Source organism: Tauraco erythrolophus, chromosome 1, assembly GCF_009769465.1.
Source record: "Tauraco erythrolophus isolate bTauEry1 chromosome 1, bTauEry1.pri, whole genome shotgun sequence".
Taxonomy (NCBI): domain Eukaryota; kingdom Metazoa; phylum Chordata; class Aves; order Musophagiformes; family Musophagidae; genus Tauraco; species Tauraco erythrolophus.
Genome location: NC_141465.1, coordinates 16,206,598 through 16,232,598, shown reverse-complemented (window position 1 = coordinate 16,232,598; position 26,001 = coordinate 16,206,598). Strand labels below are relative to the sequence as shown.

General features: G+C 40.6%; 1 protein-coding gene across 1 annotated transcript in view; it reads right to left on the bottom strand.

Moving 5' to 3' along the window:
• CRYBG3 (crystallin beta-gamma domain containing 3) overlaps window positions 1-26,001 on the bottom strand; it is a 99,894-nt gene that overhangs the window by 46,874 nt on the left and 27,019 nt on the right. The window contains 19 exon segments of the mRNA XM_086622928.1: window positions 2-244; window positions 247-306; window positions 309-561; window positions 563-646; window positions 648-790; window positions 793-1,012; window positions 1,014-1,351; window positions 1,354-1,599; window positions 1,602-1,923; window positions 1,925-1,971; window positions 1,974-2,060; window positions 2,063-2,623; window positions 2,626-3,160; window positions 3,604-3,992; window positions 3,995-4,603; window positions 4,606-4,728; window positions 4,731-4,847; window positions 4,850-4,926; window positions 20,998-21,434. Of these exon segments, the coding sequence (XP_086479054.1) occupies window positions 2-244; window positions 247-306; window positions 309-561; window positions 563-646; window positions 648-790; window positions 793-1,012; window positions 1,014-1,351; window positions 1,354-1,599; window positions 1,602-1,923; window positions 1,925-1,971; window positions 1,974-2,060; window positions 2,063-2,623; window positions 2,626-3,160; window positions 3,604-3,992; window positions 3,995-4,603; window positions 4,606-4,728; window positions 4,731-4,847; window positions 4,850-4,926; window positions 20,998-21,434 (4,891 nt within the window).

Sequence of the window (26,001 nt, the reverse complement as noted above, 5' to 3'; positions counted from 1 at the left end):
GGCATGGTGTTGTCTTGAGACCAATGAAGCTTTGGCTGCAGCATATCCTGGAAAATGCTTCCAAACCTGGTCCCCTTCTCAGAGGAGCAATTGCTGGCAGATTTCAAATACTGGTAGTACACACTTGTAGGAGGACGCTTTAGAGCACCATCAGCTTTCTGTGAAACTGGCTTACCAGGTGTTTGACTGGGAGAAGCCGCCTCCGGAAACAGTTCTGGTTGCTCCTTAGAGTCAAATTCTTCTTGGAAAGAAGAGTTGATTGTTCAGGAAACAAAGATCTAGTGTGGTCGTTTGATTGAAGGGTTGTTTCTAATTCCCTCTCCACTGACTGGAAAGACATTCTTCTTCTCTCTCAAAATCAAGCATATTTTCTTCATATGATGATTCTTCCTCCTCCTCGTCCTCCATCATGTCCTCCTCATCCTCTTTACTGAACCGAGTAGTAACTGTAAGCGCTCAGAAAACTGACTGGAGAAGGGACAGCACAGAAGCGTGGTCAGTGTTATCTTTGGATATTCCACTAGGACGGCCTTCTGGCGACACGCCTGTGGAAAGCAGGTCCTTCTTGGGAGCTGTCGTCTTCGTATATGGGAGACAAAGAGAAAGGATATACTCTACAGCGCTTGGCCTCCACACTCAGAAATGACCTCTGAGCTACGGCTATCTGTTGCTTCATTCACCTTGTTATCCTTCCCATAAAGACAGCCTGGCTCATGTTTATTCTTTGCTCTTTCACACATTAGATGATCTATGTTATCCGAAGGCAGAACAGAAGAAAGTGAACCAGTTGCATATCATCAGTTGAGACAGATTTGTTCTCCGTTTGAAGGGCACCTTCATAAATTATAGTAAAAGAATTGTTTTCCCACTGTTCAATTAGTGGAGAAAAGGCCAAAAGATCTGTCGATTCCTTCATGTCATCGCTATAGTCCAGACCATTTTCTTCAAGCTGATAATTTCTCTCTGTGTCTTCATCCTTCATTTGTAACTCCTTCGGATTCTCATTATTTTGGGGCAAAAGCTGCATTGAAGCAGTTTTTCTCTTCACTGTCCTCTCCAATTACAGACAATTGAGGTACAGCGAACTGTGTATCTAACCCAGTATTAAGCTCTGCTATCTCACTTGCCCCTTCTCTCTGCACTGCCTTTGAATCTCCTAAGGTTCCTTTTACTTGTGCAGGTACTTCTTCTGCGGCCTCCCTTCCGCAGTGTTCATATAGACTGTCCTCTGCACTGCTTTCCAGAGAACCCCGAAGACTGCTTTTGTCTTTGGATTCACTCTGCATGCTGATACATTCTTCATCAGGCATAAAAGATGACAAATTAACATTTACAGTTGGCAGCAGTGTGCCTCTGGCATATTTGGATTATTGCATGAATCTTTAAACTGCAATGACAGAAGCATCTCTTCAGTCACTGTAGCATCTCTGTGTATTAAATGTAAAGATCCATCAGATTTTCTGCTCATTGCTGATACTCCAGCTTTGCCACGCATCTCTGCTGCAGCCAGATGTTCACACACCTTTCTATTGTCTCTCTCTCTGGCTGATGCCATTAGATCTGACTCCGGCCTTGCTGAATTACCAGAGGGCAGAAAACAGTTGTTTGACATGTAAATGCATTATCTGGTATCTTTTCACCTCTGTGGGGCCAATCTATGCCATTTTCCACACTATCTGGAAGTAAAGGAGGATCTGAGCAATCTGCCTTTTCACAGTTTACAGCTACATTCCCAGCTTCCGCGTTCTGTGTTGGTTCACGTGTTTTGGTAGGTAACTTCATATCCAGGCTTAAAATCTCTGGAGTTTCAGCCTTGGGTTTAGACGCAACTTTTTCAGAAGGCCTTTTACCCTCACTGCCTTGCCACTGATTGGATGCCAGTTTTTGTTTGGCTGAGTTAATGACTTCATCAATTATTTCTTTTCGCTTTTAGTGCTAGTGCACTATGTAGGTCAATTTTATCAGGGATTAAGAGAGTATCTTTTCGTCGTGATTATTTGTATCCACTGTTTCATTTCCTGTAAATGAAGACAAGTCTCCTCCACTGCTCTCATTAAAATGTTTAATGATTGCACAGCTGACTGGATTTCTTCTGCTTCCAGCTGTACTGTTCCAGCTTTCTGGTCAGTCAGAATATCTGTATTTATTAAACCATCCTTGCTCCCACAAAGCTGGCAGACACCAATGGCTTGTTTTGCTATTATTTCTTCTACAGCCAAATGTAAAACTGAGTCCACTATTTCCTCAGCTTTTTTAAACAAAACAGCAGCATCTTGGAATTTAGCATGTTCTTGTCCCTTCACATTGGTATCTTCCCATACCTCCTCAGAACAGAGCTCATTTGACTCTGCAGATGCAGCAGCTGTTCGATCATCTGTCGCAGAAGGGGCTTCTGAGATAGCAGAAGTATGGTTACGATGATTCACCTGCTCCACAGCATTTCTGCACACGCTGTCAGTACAGGCTGCCTCGGATGTTGTTTCCAAAGATTTCCAAGGACAGATGGGTGACAGCATTGCCTCTGCCAAGACACCGCTGTCATCCTGTTGTGAAGAGACTTCCTCTGCCCCATCACCAGCTCTGTGGCTGGAGGAATTACTGTTCCCCTGAACAATGCTCAATGTTCCAAGGCAGAAAGGTTGGAGGCTTCTCCGGATCCCAGACTAGGTGAAGAGGGCCCGGGGATGCAAACACCCCCTATATCTACTCCTGCAGCAGAATGATCAAGCATAGTTGGAATAAGCTCAGGTTCCAGAGAACCAGCTGGGCATGAAGCTCTCGGGTCTGCTAAGCAAAGTGGCACCTTGGTCATGCTGTCCTCAGGGATTATTCTTCTAAACTCAGTAGCTGGAAAAATAAAGCTGTCGTGTTCAGAAGCAGATGACCATCTAGCAATCTGGCCGTTTTCAGAGTTAGCGGCAGGAAAAGGCATTTTTCCTTGGTTGTCAGATGAAGAACCAAGTGCCGTGGGTGATATCCTAGGCTTATTACCGTTTTTCTTCTTGGAAGAATTAATATGTTTATCTTCAGGAACAGGTGGAGATTCAGAAATTATGTCTACATCAACATCTTTTTCAAAGATGAAGGCAGAATGGTTGGTCAAAGGTCCTTCTCCACATCTCAAGGCAGGATGAGAAACCTCCAGAATGTTTTCTTCTGACTTAGAAATATGAGAGGAAAGTTCAGAGACACAATCCTGACACTCAGAAGGAACAAGAGCAACCTTAGTCATACCAGCCTTGTCGATTTTAGAAGCAGTAGGAGTATGATCATCTGTCCTGTCAATGTTGATTAAGGGCAAGGTGCAGGCTTTGCTGTGTTACCTTCTGTGAGTGTATCTAATGCCTTGCCTGGAATATCTTGCACAGTTTCAAGGGAAACAGGACCGCAGTTGTGGGCAGGAACTGAGCTTTCCGAGAGGCTCACTTCTACAGGCTCAAAGCATTTGTTCTTCTCACATTCAAGATCAGGATGAGAAACACTCTCTCTCACATCTTGTAAACCGACTTCTCTTTTCCCTATAGTTTTATTTTTGGTCTTGCAACTAGGATGAAGAGAAGCTGAGCAACAGCCTCCAGTTTCAAAAGCAGACTTGTAAGTAACAGAGAGAGGTGCTGTCAGCTCATCGAAGTCAGATTTCACGCTCTCGCACTCATGTATGCATGACAACACATCGGCAAGGTTTTCCACTGCAACCTCAGGTAAAATCTCTGTTGTTTCCACACTCTCAGTTTCCAGACAAGGTAAACCAGTCTGTGGTGTGGCAGTATCCTTGGAGTTCTCCACAAGGATTAACTGGTCATCATTTTGTACACATATTGGTTTCCCTAACTCACTCAGTTCTTTGTTACAAGTCTCTCTGCCCATGATTAGATATTCATAGTTTTTAGTAGATGACACTGAAGCAGTTAGATTACCTGCAGCTATGCATTTTTCTCCTCTGGACTCCATGCTAAACGAAGTGGTTATTTGTTCATTAAAAGGTAAAAAGTAGTAGCAAGAAAGTTCTGTGGATTTTGCTCTCTTCCTATAGCTGCCACAATTTTCTGTGTATCACTTTTTCTTGGATCACTCTCTTTATTTGCACTACCTGTATGCTGATCTGCTTGCTGCTGAAACGTAGTGGTACTGGAATGAAGCATCTGGACATCTGATGTTAGCTGTGAGTGACTACCTATTTGATGATTATAGCAATGTTCTCCCTTACTAACTTGTAGTTCTTCATTAACTGTCTTATTTTTTGATTTGGGTGAATGTAAACAATCATCCTGCGTTTCTTTTGTGGGCTCCTTACTAGCTGCTATACTACAATGATTATCTTTTTCAAAGTTAGAAGTGGCATTTTGCTCTGCCTGAAGCAGAAGTTCTGCTTCTCCCACCAGTCCAACTTCTTTTCCAGCCAAATCATTTGCAGAACTCATTTCACGGGAATTGGTAAACTGGGAAGTAGAATTGGTTAGTATCTCACTGGTCCTATTACTAGATGATAATAATGAATCTAGTGAATACGTCCTTTTAACTTTTGTTCCAGCTAAACCAAGCGTATGTTTTAAGTCTATCTCATGAGATGATTCAGTAGACGACGTTGTGGCCTTTGCAGTTATTTATGTTTACTGCTACTCAAGCAATGCTGAGCTTTATCAGACTTTTTTGTTTCCATTTTAGGTGCAGAAGAATTTACTATGACACCATCTTCATGATCTTTACCCTCATTTTCTCCATTTTCTTTATTAAGTGTCCTGATTTCGGAGAGACAGTTGTTTGGATTTCTCCATTTTCTTTGACCATTGAAGCATATCTGTTCTCAGTACTTTCTTCTCCTTTTTCAGCCATTTCTAATTGATTCTCAGTAATTGCCTAATCCTTGCAGAACCTCGGTATGTTGCATAAGTGACTGCGGGTGCTTCTGGCTTTCGTTGCATCTGCCTGTAACGAGGATCATCATGATCAGCACAAGACAGGACTATGTAAATAGCCAGTGTAAAAAAGAAGGTTAACACAAAATGTAGATAATGCACAACACTGTTTTGCTCCTCAAGTTAGCACAAACTGTAGACTGCATGCAATATTTTCCTCCTTTTTCTGCTCTTCCTAAATATGAGTTTGTGTTACAAATTATACATACACTACCTGCTACTGAAAAAGCCAACCTACAACTATAAGCAAAAAATAGATGTTACTATAAACAACTTCCATCGTTTCCTTTCTACTAGACAACGGAATTACTATTTACAAATGCCATTGCAAGTCAACATTTGCAGCGACAGAAAAAAGCATACTCTTGTGAAGATGTTATACTAAAGCAGGCCTATACTTTAAAAACCAAAAAAATTACTGTACTAATGTCATTAAAATATTGAATTGAAATTTAGATTTTTACCCACGTTCTCAACACATTGTTAAGCAACAGGACCAGGAGAAGCAGAAGAAGTGGAGAAAAGAAAGTACACAACAGGAGATGTTTTCTGAAATAGAGAGTAGTAAGGAAAGAGAGCGAACAGTTACCAGGTAAGAATGAAGACTGCTTGAATGCTGGAAGAAATACCAAAATGAGGAGCCTAGAAACATGACAAGGAATTGGAAGATCTAGCCATTCATCGGCCTTAAATTTAGTAGGAAAAAAAGTGAATGCAAAAGCTATCAAATGAAAGAATCGTTATGGAAAAACTGTGATCCTGATCCTTCACTGCTCTTTTTGATATACTAAGGATAAATTCAGAGTTTGTCACTTCAGTTTTCTGAAGAAGCAGTTTTTCTTCCTTCTTAAAACTAACAGACATCACACATACTCACCCTTTCTTTCCTTCCCCCAACTATTTTGTCACTTAAAGAATTCTCGCAAAAATTGAGCGGTGACAATATGAATGTGACCATCAGCTTTTCTATTCTGCACCTTAAGACAAAGCAGATGCTTAGACTGTGCTTAAACTCCACTCTGCCTTTGCCCCCACTTAAACTAAGAACAAACCCTTTCGAACTCTTATCCAGTCTGACTCTACGTCTGATAACCTCATGGCTGGAAGTGGCCATTTGCCTGTCTGGGAAATTGTCATAATTCTTTCAGAAGAGTTGAAAAAAAAGAGTTAGCTAGGATTTTGATTTCTAATATAAAAGCATTGTAATAGGTAAAAAATATCTGAAAAGTATTTTTAAAAGCTCTTTGCAGCTTACCATTAGTTCACATTTAGTGAGAAGTTGTTACAGTTTCAGAGTTGAAGACAGATAATTTAAGTGAGAAATAGAACATAAATTTACCAAGGAAACTGAACAACAAAAGAAATAATTTTGTTTATTTGAGCTTCATTGAGCAATTATAGCTTCAAATATTGTCTGTATGGATTCTGAGTATGTATTCTCTCAATAGGTACAGAAGAATATAAAAATTGAGTGAATTTTACCAATCTAAAATAGAATATCTTTTCTGTCAAGGTTTTGGAGGCCCAGATTTTTACTTCGATATTAATTTTATTTTGAAGAGAGAACTTAATACTATTTAAAATCACAAGTAAACTCCTTCCTTGTGCAGTATTTGGACATGCAAAGAGCATAAGCGAACTAAAACTGAAATTATTCATACCCATAAACATTAAAACAGAGATATAAACACTCATCTGTATGCATGGTTTACATTGCCAGGTATATTTAGGCCAATGCCAAAATATCTGAATATGGAAACTCAGACACTGTTGAGAACTGGAAAATTAAGTTTGTATTGGAGTTAAATTCATCATAATCCCTGATGAAGGCCACAGAAGAATCTCAATATAGGGTTTATTAGCCAGGTATATTAAGTGGAAATAGGAAAGTTGTTTATAAACACTATGTCTCCCAAGCATTTGCAAAGTTAGATGCCTACATTTAGTCTTCTAAACCACTAGTTTAGTTTCCAGAGACACCAACAGTGGTAGCTACTAAATATCACACACCCCATTTGTTTAAGTTGCTGTCTTCAGCGTTCAGGCCTCTTCAAAAAACATACACATTTCTGAGTGAAAGAAAACAAAACCCAGTTTGAGAGAGGGTAGTAGAAAAAATATTTTTTTCCTTTAAAAAAAAAGAGATTATTTTCCACTTCCTCACAGAAAACTTTTGTAAACATTAGAAAATACTTTCCCAAGCTCCAGAGATCCCAAAATCTTAAGAGGAAGGATTTGCTGAGTTCTATACTACACTACATTCACTCATCATCAGTCACAGCCATAATAACAATAAATCTCAAGAATGTAAGGCCTGATCATGCTCTCATTCAGAATTAACTGTACTGAGTAAGCTCCCATTTCACTTCAGTCAGAATGGAATGAAATGTTTTAAATAATCGCTATTAAGCTTTTACGAAATCCATCAGCTCTCCTATACTTCGGACAACCTCAAAAATAAAGTTGGTCTACCACTGTCCTGAATTCAGATAAAATTTCTTTCAAGAAAACAGAACACAGGTTGGCACCAATCCTTGCACCAAGTCTAAAGGATTCTTGAAAAGGAAAACTGTAATGATACATGTTGAAAGTGAGCACAGTAACAGTATTGCAAGGTACCAAACACTCATTTCCACCACAACCAAGGCAGTAATTTGAATAAATAGCTTGATGACAACTAACTTTTACTGAGCATCTTTCATTCTGCTGTTGATACTTTGTCCAATATGCAGCGGGAATAACTCAGAATTGATCTCTAAACATGCAGCAAGAACTATTGCTTTGACACAAACCTGGAAAACGTCCTTCCGTTTGTCTCCCACACCCAACTTTGCCTTCAGATTTCTCCCATGAACTCAGCAATTCTTAAACCCAAAGCATCCAGAAATGAGATGAATAGGTTAGTTTTACAGATTATTGCCTACACAGGGATGACAAGGAGAACCCAGCATGATGGGGTACTATATTCACATTCATTTGAGCCACAGATCTCAGCTGAGTTATACCACTTATGACACGTGGTCAGGCAAAAACAAACACACTCCGAGGTTTCTCTTTGCCTCTGCAGTGCCTATTATAATTTCTCCCAAATCTTTTTGCTCTCCATTTGTCTTCTGAGGGAATTTTCTGCTCTGATTGACCAATCTGAAGTCTGAGCGAGACTCAGAGCAATCTGCCCTATGGAGCTCTGTGCACAAACCCAGTTCTCACTAGCACTGGCTGCAGCACTGCTGCAGCTGCGGAGCCTCATCCCGTAGTTGGTCTCTGCCAGTGTCTCCCAACATATAGCTCTGCTTTCCTGCAGACTTGCCTCTACCGAGAGTTTCTGCAGTGGATGCTATTTTAAGAAGGAACCAACCTCTCCCCCACAGACATGGCAACTTCAGGATCTCTGACCTTCGATAAAGAATTTGCTGCTCAGTTTATTATAAAAATTTTGTCAATAGACCTTTTAGTCCTAATGCATTTACTTTTAGAGCACACAGAAGAGTGTTCAATCTGAATGCTCACATGCAACAAGACATTTAAAAAATTAAAACTCATGTTCCTATGCAGCAGGAGCAATTCAGCTGTAAATCTTATGAAACACATTTAGAAGCAGGCTGTGTCACAGAAGATCTTTTGAAAGTGTCACTAGAGACTTGTTTCATAGACATCTAAAGTAACAATTCATTTCTGATCACCAAAAGAATATGTCAGTTCAGAACTTATCTTAAAAACTCTTGCAAATTTTTTTTTTTCCAACTCCTATGAGGATACAGATGAAAGCCTGATTACACACAGAACCCAGTGTGTATTCTGTCACATATTTCAAATACTGGGAGATTCCTTCTTTCCCTTCTTCGCAGGAAGCTATTCAATTCCCTATAAAAACTTAATTCAGTTTCACAAAAGACTGTTTGACAGTAACAAGAGAGCATGTCAACATGAGTTACGTTAAATTTGTCAAAAGTAGGTGCTTGTAAAGATTTCTTCTATTCTGAAAGAAAAATAGAAAGTTCAAGGGGGGCTAACTCAAGGAGGAGAGGGGAACATCTTCTGACATCTGACAGACATCTTGCATAACATGCCCAAAAAGTGGCATTAGTTATAAAAAAAAAATAATCTTGTTTTGAAGCCCTGAAGCAGGAGGAAATCTACCACCTTGAATGCTGCACCTCAGTGCATCCACAAAGACTAAATTGTTGGCATCTTTTTCAAGAGTATGTTATCAAGATGGTGAGCTCTCCAATCTTCATATTTGTACCACACAACAATGCACAAAGCAGATGACCCTAGACTACTTTCAAAAAGATGAAGCATGACACAGCACTAATGTGGGTACCGCATCTCAGATGCCCAGGCAGCACAGCTTCATTTGCCCAGCACGGCATCCACGCTTACATCCGTCCTTTACAACCAGCAGTGCCAAAGCATAAGCATTCTGCTGGCTGGCCTGTTTCTGCAGCATGCAACACTTGGGTCTCCCAAGACATGCAATAGCCATTATTTCCTCCTATCCCACTCTTCCAGATATTTTCTCCCCAGCTCAGCAGCCTCTAGCTTTTTCAAGCATACCTGTGCATGTTTCCCCTAATCTCCTCTCACAGACCCCTCAGAAGTAGCTCTCAGAGCAGAGAGATCTGCAGGCTACAGGCTGAAAACTGCTGATCTAAATCCGTACGTCTCTTGCGGTTCCCCTCTATCCCTCCCTAACTATTTTAAAATTATGCTATTGTTTATTTTATTTTTTTCCACTTAGCTTTTTTCCTACTGCATACTTCACTGGCAACTTTTTAAAATCATGTTAAGGTCCTTTGTCTGGAAATAAATTGTCTTAATTTCACTTCGAAAAATCTTCTAGTGGAATCCAACTTATTCAGCCAGCTGTTTTCTACACTTATGTCAGATCTTCATAAATAGAAAAAATAAAAGCCTTATTAAAAAAAAAAGAGACACTGTGAGCTATCTGAAAAGTTGCCATATACAACTTAGATGAAAGAAAATTATTCTTATAGTCAGAGGAGATAGCTTCATGATTTAAATCTGAAGTTTGAAATACCTAGTGCCCTGGGACTTCACAATGTATATTTCAAAAAGTCAAAAGTTTAGTTGAACGAAGTGATTTGCACATAGTTGATTTTGCAGGAAATTTCGAAGCTAATATTCCATAAGAACAATTAAGAGTCAATGACAATTTTAATAAAAGCAAATGTAGTCTCTGTGACCTTGGAAGGAATGCTTTTCCTTTCCCTTCATGGCACTACTTCTTGATTAACTTCCACATCTGGATAAAGCAATACTACCCTTTGAGTCCGAAGTAAGAAAGCACAGATCAAGGCTGACCCAAATCACCTGCAGCTGCAAGCCCAAGTGTCCTGGTTTCGGCTGGGACAGAGTTAGTTTTCTTCTTAGTAGCTAGAATAGTGCAGTGTTTTGGATTCAGTATGGGATATGGTACGAGAATAATGTTGACAATACACTGATGTTTTTAGTTTTTGCTAAGAAATCAAGGACTTTTCAACTTCTCATGCTTTACTAGTGTGCAGGTGCACAAAAAGATGGGAGGGAGCATAGCCAGAACAACGGACTCACAATCCTTGGGTTAGGATTTGGGCTTAGGCCAAAACTGGCCAATGGGATATTCCATATCATGCAATGTGATGCTCAGTATATAGATGAGGATTGGCCAGGAAGCTGGTGCGCTCTCTCTTCAGGGATTGCAGTTTTGGGATTTCTCTCCTATGGAATCGCCAGCTGGAGACAGGCTGGGCATTGGTCAGTGGGTGGTGAGCAATTGCACTGTGCATCACTTGTCTGTATATTCTATTGTTATCATCACCATCATTATTTTGTATTATTTTATATTATTTACTTTCAATTATTAAATTGTTCTTATCTCAACCCACAAGTCTCCTTGCCTTTACCCCTCTGATTCCCTCCCCCATCCCCCGGGAGCAGAGGAGGGTAAGCCAGTGCCTGCATGGTGTTTGGTTGCCGGACAGGTTAAAACCATGACACTAAGACCAGCACGAAGGGCGTGGGATCACTCCCGGCCCTTCGCTCCCCAGTACCTGGGAGCAGCCAGTTCTTCTGCCCTGTACCTATGGGAAGTATCCATGCACACCTACCCGCTACTCTCATACCCTACATGGTTCAGCCAGCCACCTCTCCCTTCTCCTCTGTCACACTCAGATATTCAGGTGCTCGAATGCGTTTGACCTGCCTCTTCCAGCCTCTGCTGCAGTTTGCCATGTGCTGCCTCAGGTTGACGTGCAAGAAGGGGTTATAAGATGCTGCAAATCCCAATGAAAAGCAAATCACACTCAGAAGCCAGATGACACAAAGTTACCTTGTCTTCAGGCACTGAGCTGTAATACAGGCTGAAGAGACCATGGGAGATTGTCCAACTCAACCCTTGCTCCAAGCAGGGTCAACTAGATCAGGGTGCTTGGGGCCTCATCCTACCACTTCCGAGCACCTCTGAGAATGGGCCTTTGGGGCAGGATCCTGTGCACATGCCCCAAGGTTTGACCACCCTCATGGTGAAAATACATTTCCCAATATCCTATGTTCCCATTGCCTCTCGTCCTAACGGCATGTGTCTCTGAGAGGAGTCTGCCTCCATCTCTAAGATGTCCCATGAGCTAGCTGAGGACAGCAGTAAGGTCCTCTTGTAGCCTTCTCTTCTTAAGGCTGAAGAAAGCCACTCCTCTTGGCCTCTCTTCATACATAACAAGCAATTAAAGATAGGACATCCCTCTACTCTGAAGGAAGAGCATCGCTTCGGATGTTGTAAGAAACAAAAGGGTTTGACTTCAGGATGCCAGAAACAAAGAGATTATTCTTCCCTTTTATGTACACTGATGCCAGGGGGAGTCAGGCAGATGTATCAGCAGATTATACTAGGACTCGCCTTTGAGCAGCACACAGGTGCTGTGCTTGCTCTGAAGAGGCAACCAAAGATGACCACATCTTCTAGAAGCCTATTTGTCTACCAAAAGTAGCAACCTGGCACTACCCTTTCTCTGATGCTACTTGCCACCCCAACAACAGCAAACGCGAAGGTGTGAGGATTAAGCCCTTATTCACAAATAAAGGCCTAGGAGGCCTGAACGATTACACTGCAGGTACAAAGAGCTCCTTAACTTCAAATCACACTGTAAAATGCCACTTCTTAGAAAGTCTCTATTAATCGAATATATCGCACAGTTGAACAACTCAATTAAAAAAACCCAGTGGAAAAAACAACACAGTGAACTAATTTTCAGCTTAATTAATTTAGCTCAATTTTGCACCATGCACGTGCTATGAATTACTCTTAAACTAGGAAGCTTTCATCCTTCAGAAACACAAACATCTTTGCTCTGGTGCCAGCAAGAACTTTTCCTTTGGCCCACATCCTAGCTCTGGGCAGCTACCCTCTCTGGCGAGCATACCTGTGCCAGCATTTCTCCTACAGCGGAGCCCCAAAATTCACCCACCTCACTGTCGGAACCGGTCACTAAATCCCAGCGCAGTACTTGTTAAGACAAGGTCTCAGTTGACCCACAAGGCTTCAGCTCTTGTCAAAATTTGAAAGCCTGTGAGTACTGACAGACTCATTCCTGTTCCGGCTGCCACCAGCACAAATGTGGAGCTGTTCCACTGCTCGCAAGAATATTGATGCCTCATGTACACAAGACACATTGATTTTCTTTTCACCCTTGCGCACAGAAGCGAGACAAGCTACAGAGATGTTTTAATGGTGTTGGAGATGGTGGATAGGTGGTTGCATGAAAGATAATCACATGAGATGATGAAATTTGTCACAACTCAACCTCCTTTTCTTCCCGAGGAGGTCTGCAATGTTTACACTGTCAGAGGGTGTTTACTGTCTCTGCTGTGATGAGTTTTCCTCAGACCTGCTGGGAAGCACAGGCTCAGCTTGTTCAAATCAAGGTATGCATAGAAATGTGTCTGGAGGAGAAGATTTAAGAATAACGAAGCCCTCAATTCTTATTCAACCTACCACTAAATCCTTCCATGTGAATTTGGGTATAGCCCTGCAATCACTGCTGGAGGCCTCCCTCCACAGGCCACCAAGGTAATTAGGGGCAGGATGATGCTGATCCTTCCCTGAGACAGTCTTCTAAATCAATTTTGGGCCATATTTGGCTGTCCTAGAAGGGCAGGACTACCCACATAGTCTATACCCCTCTCAAGTGGTAGCAAGTCACTCTCAGCAATGACTCGCTGTTCATCTGAGCACCAGCAAATGGACAACGCTGCACTTTTGTGGTTGGTTTCTGAAAGTAGAAGCCAGAAAGCGATCAGAAGACTAATTACTACGCCCCCTTTTCCCTCTTCATCTCCCCACACCAAGATGCATACTGCTGCCCACTGCTCCTCCTTATGCAGCTTCAAGTGTCTGTGTTGCAAACGGCATCAGAGAATTAAGACCAAAAGTAATCAATCTAGGTCCAAACAGTGGTGCTTCCAGGCATGCAAGGCATGTGCTAGCAAGACCACCCAAGTTCCATAGCTGTCCCGGTGTTCTCCAGAGCCACCACCAAGGCAACTCCTTATTACAAAGGGAAGCAGCTGTCTCTCCTGTCTCTGACAGGCTGTATGTTACTACGTAACTTTATATATTTATCTGTATAATGGGAATCTTAATACAGATAATATTATAATAGAAGCAATCACTACAGTGCTTTTGTTTTCTTCTTACTGTCCAGCACCCAACAGATGCTTTCAAAGATGGATGGACATGGCCATGCTGCGTGTACACTTATAGTTTTAAATGTTTAGGCGCTGTATGTAAAACAGGTCCCAGGTAGGCAATTACAGAGAAGGACACGGCTCTGATCGCAAGACGGATTTGATTTCAACAAATGCAGCAGCTTCCCCACTCTTCTACATTGTTCCTCAGGAATTACCTGATTTAATTTCCATTCACTTATTCTTGATTGTCTGCCAAAGGCATCTATTGGTAAAGATGAATGCTGCCGCTACTAGACTGAATCAAAACCACAACACACAATGCATCAGACAAATAAGGGCTATGTTTCTGTATCACCACAAGCCTGCATCTGACCAATAACACAAAGGTGAACAACAAGCTCTGAAACAGACATGTTTAACAGAATTACATAGACCTCAAGGATTTTATCACATACTTTTCTTACAGAGCAAAATAGAAGGACAGGATTTTTGACAGTACTAAGATGGGAAATATTATGCAATTAGATAGATAGCAACAGGTTTACTAGACTTTAAAATAAAAAAAAAACCATAAAAAACCCTCACAAAAACCAATAATGTATAACATAGTAGAACCATACACAGTTTGAAACTTGTCTCTCCTCAAGGCTACCTCCCTTTCTGAATGAAATAGCTTGCAATACTCTCGCTAAACTATTATGAGGATTTGGCTCCTGGTAGGGTGCAAAATGTAAAAGCATCCTGTTTCGAGTATTTGCTTTTGAAATGACCCCGTCCTCTTCTACCGACAATTAGAACATTCTTGCAGTTGTGGGGTTGGCAGTTGTTTCTGATTTCCAAGTCCACAAGGTTCATAACAGAAGGGATAAGTCAGGATCTTATTTTGCCAATTTGAGGTATTAGCATCATAACCAGTGGTCAGGATTTTATAATAAAACTCATTTAAAGTAGGTACGACTTTGATTTTCATCTCATTAAGGATGTTCAGCAATGCAATAAGGCTTCTTGCTGAACTCCAGAACAAGTCATGCAGTTTCACAAGTTCTGCATACCACTATTTGCAACATTTGTCTGCTGTTAATGGATATTACAAAATATAAAAAAATCTACTAGAAGACAGGAAAACAGCAAGCAGTCAATAGAACAGATCTGGGTCATTTAATATTTTTTTTTTCTGGAGAGAAAAAAAAAGGAATATAAATTGTTAGAGTTGTGTTCTTAATATAGAGTACTGCCTATTACCACAACTGGTATTCTTGAGAAGATGGCAGGTATGTATTGCAAGAAGCCCATTCTCAGCAGTCTGAAGAGAAACAGCCTCAATTTTGAAGTCAAATTGTTGCTTGTTAGTGAAAGGGAATATATGTGTAAGTGAAAGAGTTTTACGTTATAGGAAAGAAACACAATGGGGAAAACCATTTTGGTTTGTATTTGTCACCTACTTTATGAAACCTTGATCTCTCTCACGTAGACTTTCAGCAGTGAGAAATTAGGTGAAGTGCAACCCCATTGTTCCATAGTTTTTATTTGTAGGGTTTATTACATCAGTTAAAGGTTTGCTTTAACATTATTAAGATGGAATGCAAAGGCCAAAAGTAAACATGAACTTTACGTTTTATATTTACCTGACTGCCACTGGGGACTATTCTACACAAAAGTTGCCATTTTACCCAAGTAACAGCTTTTTCTACGCTTAGTAGCTAGTACTTTACTCTGCAATTTCCTTTTCCACTTACAGCCAAATAAACATCACTTTAAAACTGTATTTTACATTTTACCGACCTCATTCCTTCATCATTAACCTTTTATAGAACAGTGCAAGCCCAACTGCTTGCTTCACTTCTCAACAGCAAGGAAATCTTCAACCATCTCAGACAAATGGAAGACTAAGGGATGCAATAACTGGAGATTTAGCCAATCTGACTCTCCTCACTCATCTTCAGTGCTACAATCATTCTGCTACTGTCCACAGTAATTGTTGCCTAGAGACTTTGCCAAATTCATCATGTCTTTGTCCTCTGTGCTACTCCTTCACCACTTGCCACTGTCTGGATTAAAGAAGCAGAAGCCCTTAAGGTACAATTATCTCCAAGCCAACAAGCCAGCGTGATGGAGGAATAACGTGACCTACATGTTTTGTCCCTCACAAATATGTACTTCCACTTTCCTTGGCTCAAGGCCTGGAAACTTGAGCTCTTACCAAATGCCAGGCCTCCCACAGAGGGCAAAATTAACCTCAGGCTACAGGTCAGAGCAGTCTGATTTCCTTGTATTTTGCAAAATATTGCTTTAAGGATACGAGGTTAATGAAGTTGTCTAGGTAGAAGCATCCGAGACCATGTGGTAGGTGTTTTAATTCAGAAAGGTTTGTGGGGGTTTTTTTAGGATTTTTTTAAACTCTAATGAGAATTATGCAATCTAAAAACTGTCCCTCTCACTTATCATTGCAACCTCCTCCCTTACCACAGATAACCTTTAATTTAATATTTAATAGTAGTTTAGAATTAACAAATTCATTTAAATGTTCCTCATGACAAAGGAAACCGTTGTGAGATTAATAATGCAGTGGTCTTAAGGATCTGTAAAGCCCTCAGCTTCAATCTACCTCTAACATTAAATGCTAAAATTGCAGTTTAACATAACAATCAATGGACTCAATGGTACCTTTCAATTTATATGGCTCACTAGCATGTCTCATCTGGTTTTTGGGACTCAATTTTCCAGAAATTAGCAAAAGACCATCTCTGCACCATCCCTTCCTTTGACAGTATCCACAGACCTTCCTGTTCCTTTGTGCTCCGTCTTGTTCTCCCATCATTATTCATATGCTCTTTGCACCCACTTCCAACTACTTCTTAGTGCTTTCTACAAAACTATCCAGCAAACCCTCAGCAATCAGGAGCACTTTTACAGTTTAACTATGCTGAATGAAAAATCAGTTAGTTAATACTTAGTTACGTAGCTAGCTTGACCGCTCGACATCTTGCAAACTTTTATAAACTAAAAGAGAACAAAACCGGCATAATCACTTCCATAACAGAAAAAAGAAGTATCCTCGATTCAAACTTTTTAAAAGGTAAACAGTGCAAACCTCTGCTTCTGCATTGTCATTTCAAGTTCTCTTTACTAATTGCTTCAGAAACACAGTTCACATTGTGTAATCAGGCAGAGAAAAACATACACAAAATTGCACAGAGATTGTCTGACTTTTTCATATCCTGAGCCAAAAAGGGGCGGAACGTACACTGTACTTTTCAGAACGAGTTTAAAAGGAAAATTACTCTGCCCAATTTTACAACAGCTACAATGAAAAACCCACAAATATTCTTCCACTGAAAAAATTCATTTTCCATGGAAGAACTTCATTCTGTATATAGACCAACTCACCCGTCTCCAAACTAGCAATGCACATTGTTATATGCTTGCCTGAACATAAGACAGGTAAACTATAATGAGAAAAATCTACACTGCTTTGCATATGTTATCTAACAATATAGGACAATGCTAAAATATAGTCCATTGAAAATGCCAACTGCAAATTTCGTTTCAACAAAACCAAGTAACTCAAAAATATTTGCACAGAGCAAAGAGGTCACTTCAGTGAGTTAATACCCACACCTTTTGAACTCTGCAAGCTTTTATTAACGCCAAATTTATTAATCCACATTGTTCTGAAGAAGAATTCACAAGAAGCAAAGGAAGACTGAGACCACTTGGCCCTATAAACTGTGCATACAGACCATCTAGCACGTTATTAGTTTACTGCTCAAGATGTACTCAAATGCAGCAGTATAAAATGAGCAGAGTGGCAAAAAAATCCCAAGATGTTCTGTCACTTCCGCTGCTCTGATTCACAGACCTGTAGGCATCAATAAAATGGGAAAGTCAAACAACGCTCACACGTACACTTGAAAAAGCCAGAAGTCAGAGGTTTCTACCTGGAAGGAAAGATGAGCACCAGCTCCTTACTGCATCAGCCAGGGAACTGGAGAAAAAAAAAAAAAGAGAAAGACTGACTTTGTAAGGCCTGACCATGGCTGCCTCTCATCCACTTACTTGCAGGCTCCGACTGACATGTTTAGTTCACCACATATTGGTCCTTTAGCTGAATCTTCAAGATTAATATTTGTCTGAATAGACAGGAGAGCCTGAAGGTAAGTTAGAGGAGTACAGCATATTAGCGAACTGACTTAGTTGGGGAAAAGAGTAAGAAAAAAAAACAAACAAACAGCATAGAGGACAGACTACTATTGCAAATTGAATAATATCATCAGTAGTTTTGTGTGGAGAGAGTGAGAAAAAGAGCAAACATTGAAGAAAGTACAGCAGAAAGTATGCTGAGATATGATATGGAAGAAACGACATGGAACAAAGTAAAAAGTGAAAAAGATCTATTAATGTCTACTGTCTTTTTTGACTAAACTCTCTCTGAGGCAAGGGACTTGTCATGGTTTGATGTGGAGGGGGTGGGGGTTCTGGTGGCAGGAGAGGGGTTTTGCTCCCTGTGACCTCCCCGGTTTTGGAACCGGGTTAGATTTGGTTCTGGCCACCAGATCGGACTCCCATCCCCCTCGGGGTTGAGCCAATAGGGCGCCTCTGCGAATTGCCCTATTTAAGTCGGGACAAAGGAACCGAAAATGTGCTTTGCCCAGAATGGAGGAGAGAAGGGAGGAGGGCACTGCCCCCGCTCCCTGGCTCCCGGCCGGGCAGCTGCCTGCGTCAGACCGGCGCCGCCCACAGAGAATGGTGGCGGTGAAGCCGGCTGGGGAACTCGGGGGCACCCCACTCCCGGGGTGCCCACTGGGCTGAGTTCACCCGAAGAGGACTGAGATCTAAGAGAAACAGCTGCATTGACACCAGGTCAGTGAGGATGGAGCAGGAGGAGGTGTGCTGGAGCTGAGTTTCCCCTGCAGCTGGTGGTGAGATGGCAGGCGGCCCCCCCTGCAACCAGGACAGCCTCGGTGGAGTAGAGACCCACTCGCAGCCCGTGGAGAGGAGATGCCTGAGTCTGAGGATGGTCGTGTTGGGACACACGACAAGGCAGAGAGGCATCTGGAGTCTGCGTGACGACCCACGCTGGAGCAAGTGGCTACAACTCCCTAAGTATCCGAGACTGTGGTAAAGCCCACATTGGGGCAAATCTGATGGGGAAGGATTGCTTCCTGTGGGCTGGACTCACGCTGGAGAAGTTTGTGGATTTTTCCTCATGAGTAGGGGATCCATTGGAGCAGGGGAAAAGAGTGTAAGGACTCCTCCTCCTTTAAGAGAGAAGCAGCAGTAACAGCACGGAATGAACTGACCTGCACTTCCCCAGTCCCTGCCCCCTGTCCCTGTGCCGCTGGAGGCGGGGGGGGGGGGGGGGGGGGGGGGGGCGGGGCGGGGAGGAAGGTGTCAGTTATTTAAGATCTGGCTTTGTTTCTTTTTATCCTCTCACGTAACCGGTTTTGTTTCCCTTTGTCCTTTTAAGTAATCATCAATAAATTGTTTTGCTTTTAAGAAAGCCAAGTCTGTTTTGCCCAGGACCATGGTTGGTGGGTGCTCCCTCTGTTCTTGTCTCATCCCTCAGTCCCTTTATTATATTTTTCTCCTCGCCGCTTTACTGGAGAAGGAGAGACTGTGTGAGTTCTAGTTGCTGGATCAGCCTAAAACCACGACAGATAAACTTTTCTTCTATCTCTGCACAGCCCCTGGCACAATAGCATAAGACTTATCAGTCAGTTTCCAGAGCATACTACAAAAACAGCAAATAGCAGCAAGAGACTGATGCAGCAAGCCAGTCTGTCCAACAAGTTTTAAGAAATACGTGGTTTGTTTAGGAACTAGACTGAATAACATAATGCTCCTAGGCCTCTCAAGATAAGGACTAAGGGGAGGACAAATTTTCTTCTGTATCGATCAAAGAAGTGCTGGTGCTGGGCTGTAACACGCCGTTTGGGAAAAGCGTCAGTCAGATGTGTGCTACTATGATAAGAATCTGTAATACAAACCAGTCGACCATGCCACAGGCCAAAACAGAATACTCACAAGAACATAACCGTTATTAATTACAAACAGTACTGTATTTTGGTAGTGGAAATAGAGTCTTAAGTTCACCTGAATAGGTATCACATCCCCTATCCACATCCTGATCAGCCATTACATTTATAATACAAAAGTGAATGACAGACATCTCAAATCATTAGTCTACTGAACAATACGGATAGAGTGCCGGAGACATCTTCAACATGGAAGTGCAGTTCATTAAGTAGCTACTTTGGAAATCTCTGACCTCCTATATGGAGATGAAACACTTCATATTCCACAGATAAATATACTGAGCACAACTTAAATTAGTTTTAAAATTTAAAAGGAAAATAAAAAAAAAAGAAAAAGGTATTTCTTCTCAGTATATCCTCCCATTCTGCAATACAAGCAGAAGCACTGCGATACAATTATTCTCGGCTTAAATTTGAAATAAATATCCTGGGCAGTATGGAAAATCTGAGTAAACATTACTTACAGATTCATTGCCTGTGGACAAGTTTGTATTCTAGACACCTGTCAAAAACTGGGCAGGTACCACATGCATATACACCTAACTCTAAACCTATGCTGCACTGGCCCACATGCAAAGAAATATTCAACATTACAGCTACAAATGTTTTTGGAATACTATTATCTATGTTTATGACATGGTTAGAAAAATTTCGTAATATACGGTGTGGACCACAGCCAATGTTTTCGCTCTTTTCTACTCTCAAACGCACATTGGTGCCCATGGCACCATTTTTTTTGAAATATTACAGGACTGTTAAGGATGTCCCATATTTAGGCTAATTGAGTATTTTATTTATAAGCTTCTTTACATTACAAGAAAATCCCAATGAACAAGGAGAAATAACACACATAAGCAAAAATCACCAAGTCAAATAAACCAGGAAAGACAATTTAAAAAGGAGGAAACCTTACTTGCAGAAGCAAAAGCACTGAACTAGTGAGATATAAAAAGGACAAACATTCAAACCCTTATTTAGCCCACAATATGGATGGAAATAAGCACTTTGCTTTTTTTTTTTTTTAAAGTAGATCTACAATACTGAATGTATTTCTAAATGCCACATCTTTGACCTCACTTAACTCTTACCTGGATGGATCTTATAGACCTACGCTGGATCTATCCAAAGTCAGGAGACTTCCAGAAAACCTTTAAAGTTATATTTTGTTGCAGCCGACTTCTCCTCATTTATTTAAGGTAGTTGCTACTAGAGTTTTGCACCATGTCAAGTCAGGGACACTCCAACTATCCTTACAAATGCCAGTTATCTGTCCTACACTCAATAGAACTTGGTCAAGGTAGTTCTGTACATATACACACACATAAACATTAACATATTTAATATTAAATTATAAAACTTACTTTTTTGCATCTGCAGATCCCTTCCAGCCTCCTTGCAGATCCTGAGAGATATCTTTCCCAACATTATTTAAGACAGCATCATCTTTACTTACAGAATCCTCTTTTATTCTAGCTATAGAACAGTTAGGCTCTTCAATTTTCAGATGCTTTGGCTCCGTGTCCTCCAGAAGGATATCTCTATTCTGTAAATCCTTTTCACATCTGTTGGAATCATCTTCAAAGGTAGAGGGTTTAGATTCTACCACAGAAGATTTTGTTGCAATGTTAAATAAGCTTCCAAGAAAATGAAAAAAACCTTCTCGGGGTTGCTTGTCTTTATCTGCTGTTTTGACTCCAGGAGTCAAACTAGGAAGGCTATTAGCCTTTTTCAGTTCCTCCTGGATTTCAGGCTTGTGAAGTTCTTCTGTGGAATGGTTCTTCTCTTCATTTTGACAAACCTAAGATAAATACAAGAAGGAAATAAAGAAGATGCTTCCTATGATTTTCTCACATTCCCAAATTCGTTAATTTTAATTTGCTCCTATGCATTGCATTCCATTCAGGAGATCTGTTATTTAAAGGTTCATTTTAAGATCAAAGCCTTGTGCTCACTTCTTCTCTTTTAGTACTAAAAAAGTCTCTATTCTAGAAAAAGCCAAAAGGACTACCTAGGCTAGAAGATTCACAAAGCATCTGCTGTGGAAGTAAAGCACAGAAGGGCAGATGGGATAAAAATTGCGTTAACCAGTAGAAAAAAAAAGTACGGAAGAAGCAAGGAATAATTTTTCACACCATTGTATTACAAGTAAACAGAATAGTTTCTTATTTAATAATAGGTCACATTCAACACTACTTACTCACATGCACATCCTGCCACACGGAGATTATGAGATTAGGTTTAAAACACAATTTAAAATTAAAAAGTTAAGTCAGTTTTGGCAGCTCTTTCTTAAAATACTGCCTTATTAGCAGACAGATAGTTGATTTTCTTACCGTTCCTGAAACTTTTGATTCTTGTTACTGCTTAGCATTAGGTGCCACTCATCTGCAGCAAGGATGCTCCCTGGTGCCACCACGTTACACCAGGAGGAGGAATCCCACGAGCTGGCAGACTCACACTCCTGTTCGTTCAGGTTATACTCTGAGACCAAGTCAGGTGTATCATAAAGTACTTCAGATTCTAATTTGGTCAACAAGCACAGCTTCACAACAAAACTACATGCGCTTGTGAGATGAATAGTTTTCAGCTTGCAAATACACACAAATACACCATAGCAAAACACAAACATAACATAGGCTTCAATGTAGGGTAACTTGCACTTTTAAAAAAATCTAGAGACTCAAGAACAGAGTTTGCATAAGAAGAACTCAACTCACATGCCAGAGACTAATCCTGTCCGCAGTCCTTCGCGACCACACATTGCACGTTTTGGCCAGCTTTTCTTCAACCCCACAGGCGGTTACCTGCACGGCTCTATTTCAAAATCTATTTGCAATCTCACGGAACTCCATAGTCCACTATGCCGAGTTTTTCATACTAAGTCTCACACACCACTATTCCTGCACCCACGACCTTCTGAACAGCCTATCAGCTGTATCAGCTAACTGAAAATAATTAGTACTAAGGCAGGGCTTCACCTCATTTCAACCACCTGTTCATTTCTTCCTTCAACTCAGCTAAGCATCTACCCCCAGGGGCAAGACAAGCTCTGTTCCTCACCAATTTATGCCCTTGAATCTCCTTGGCATCAACTTCTCTTACAGATCCAAGAATCACTGCTAAAGCCCATGCTACTTCTGCCAAGACCATCTGCCCAAAAAGATGATGCAAGTTCACTGGTAGGCTTCACAAATACCACATGTAACTATGTTTTCAGCTTCACAATCTGCAAATGCTTTTTTCCCAGACCAAAATTTTCTGGGGACCACCTCCCACCCAGCAGCAGGTGCCATATGCCATTGCTGCCTATGGTATCTTTACAGTACGGTCCTTGTAATTTCAACCTGTTTCCACCCAGTTTACTACAACAGAATAAAGTTACCCCAGCTTTTCTTAGAGGAAATCTATTCTACTCAATAGGAGTGGGAAAGAAGAACACAAATTACAAGTCCTACATAAATTTTAATTGTGTCAACAATATCTTTGGATAAGAGTAATTGTTTCAAATTGGATAACACCTACCCATCCAATCTAAGCAGAACACTACTATTTTCATTAGGTCACTAATCCTATTTCAACTTGAAGATATATTTGTTTCAAGTAACCTAAAATAAGCAAGTAAGCTTATTTGTTAATAGTCCATCTAGGATCACGTTAATGATGAAAAAAGTGTTTTAATGAACACAGTTTAATCCTTGGCAAACACTAATTTCTTAAAAACTTGTAAATTATACACAGTGATATTGGAGCGGTGGTCTTTAATCTTCAAGCGATATTTTTTCCACCTTTCTCATACAAAGAGTAGACGCAATTGCTTAATATTAAATGATCAGATGTACATGTTGAAAATGGAATTGTTTATGCGAGCATAGAAATTGAACAGTACTGATTTGTCTTAGAGAAATCCACACAACCTCTATTTTCTTCATACAAAAAGGACACTTAACCACATTAAACTTTTGAGTAAACTATCAAAAGTGGGCTAAGTCAAACTCTAGCCTTTTTTCATCCCACCTGTGACAAATCCCACCTGCTTCCACACACACTGCACTAATGAACAGCTATGTGTCACAAAGGGATGTAGCCACCCCTGTAGCATTCAGGAATTTATCACTTTACAAGTCAACTCTACCCAAATCCACTGCTGGAAGACAACAACGGCGCAGCTTACAGATGTGCCATGGTGCTGGCTGGTATCTTCAGGAGTAGGCAAACCATGCAAGTAACATGCAAACCTGGGATGAATCTCTTGAACAATTAACTCTATCTCATAGGAACTAAGTACTTTGCATAAAGAAATACAAAACAGAAACAAGAAAAAAATTAATTTCCAAAATTCGATAACAAATGAATGATTTACCATAGTCAACTTCAAAGTTCTACTGCCATAGTTTCTTCCTTCCCTTTGATTAATACCTCAGCACTCTTCAATACTGTTTTTTGATTCACCTTTAAGTGACTGAGGGCATTTCTCTCTTGCTCTGTGATTAGTATCATTCACACAAATACGTCAGATTTAAAAGAGTATCTCAGTGCAGGAAGTGCATACAAATCTTGTTATTTTCTCTACAGATATAACTATTGTAGGCTATAAACATTTATATTAATTATTACAATATCTATTAAGTTAACAGCTAAATGCATTACCTATAAAAGAAAATAATACATTTAAATCTTGTCATTGGTTTAGTATTATGGGTTTTTTTGAGGGTTTTTATTTCTGGGGGCTTTTGGTTGGTTGGTTGCTTTTGTTTTGTGTGGGTTTTGGTTGTTTTTTTTTTTTAAAAAAGTAATTTGTATTCAAGAACTAGTGATTTTTTTCATGTTGGGAACTGAATCTACAAATATGATTAAATCTCTACATGTGGAATTCTTCCCCTAGCAGCTCTGAGACATAACGCTTGTAAAGACTGTGCCTCTTATTTGTAAGCATAATTCATGCACTGCATGAAAAGCTGTTCTGTAGTCCCTGTTTCCAGAAACAGAAATCTATTTAGGCTTTCCTTCCTCTTTAATCTTCCTTTCCTTATTTAACTTCCTGTTCTTTTGATTTACTAAAAGTTTTAATATGAAAAGGTCCTTCCATACCTTTAACCGTAAACAGTGTCTTGCATAAAAAAAGCCCTGGAGAACATTCAGACTGTGATTACTTGAAGATATACAGCGATATTGAGTCCCAACACAGAAGCTATGCAAATCCTTCTTTCTTCCCTTCAATACAATCAATCCTACTCTCCATATATTCTCCCTCCTGCTCCACTTTGCCTTTGCTACAGAAGACAGCATAAACTATTGGTGTTTTATCATTTGCCCATAAAATCTCAATCCAAAGTTTGAACCACCATTAAGGCATTATACAAACAAAGCTGTTTCTGCTACAGATTTTAAGGTTTGTATTTTAAGATAATGCCATAGTCAAATTAGTGAGAGGAAAGAACATGATCTGTAAAGCTGGTAAGCCTTTAGCACAGCAGGGGCCTGCAGGCACAAGTGTCTGACGAACGTGGCAGTACGATGGCAATTCCAGGAGGCAACACCAAGATAACTTTCACTTATTATTTCCCATGCCTCTCTCTGAGCTCATCTCTGATAGAAGCCCCCAGCAAATACTCAGGAAAAAAAGGCAAGGGTGTAGGGTACACACAAAGCAATCCTTTCCCTGGTATATTCCACTGGTTTTTGATAGCCAGGGCCTTTAGTTGACCTTGACAGAGCAGTTGCATCTGTGTTGCAATTAGGCTTGAGCAGTCTGATATCCACAATACTGGAAGAATACCAGTGACTCTCGTATTTGTTACACTTCATGTCATCGGTTATGAAAAAAAAAAAAAAATACTCTTCCAGTGTCACAGCAGTCTGAACAGTTTCTCAGGCTTACCACACAAACAATAGTTTCTGGATGAAAAGCTACCTACCAGATCCTCTTTGAGATCCTTGCTGATGCAAGAAAAAAAGTTTTCCTGCTGCAGTATGGTCTTTCTGCTCCTTTTGTACACGGGCTGTCATCAGTCTTCCCCTTGCCTCCCCTTTCCCACTCTCCATGAGCTTTCCTGCTTGTGACATGCTTCATAAAGCTTTAATTAGATTTTATTTCTTTAGCAACTTCTTACTCAAAGTTTCACTGGGCAAGCCCTGGGTAACCTGGCCTGACCTGATAGTTGATCCTGCTTTAAGCAGGAGGTTGAGCTAGATGACATCCTGGGGTCCCTTCAACCTGAATTATCCTATGGTCCTGTGACCTCACGTGTAATGAGGCTGGTGTAGTGGGGAACGTCAGCAGAGCGTGAAACAAGATTATGACTTGAATCGGGTGATTGAAGAGACTGCAGCAATAACTGAAGCTGTATCTGCTGTGCAGTAGTTCA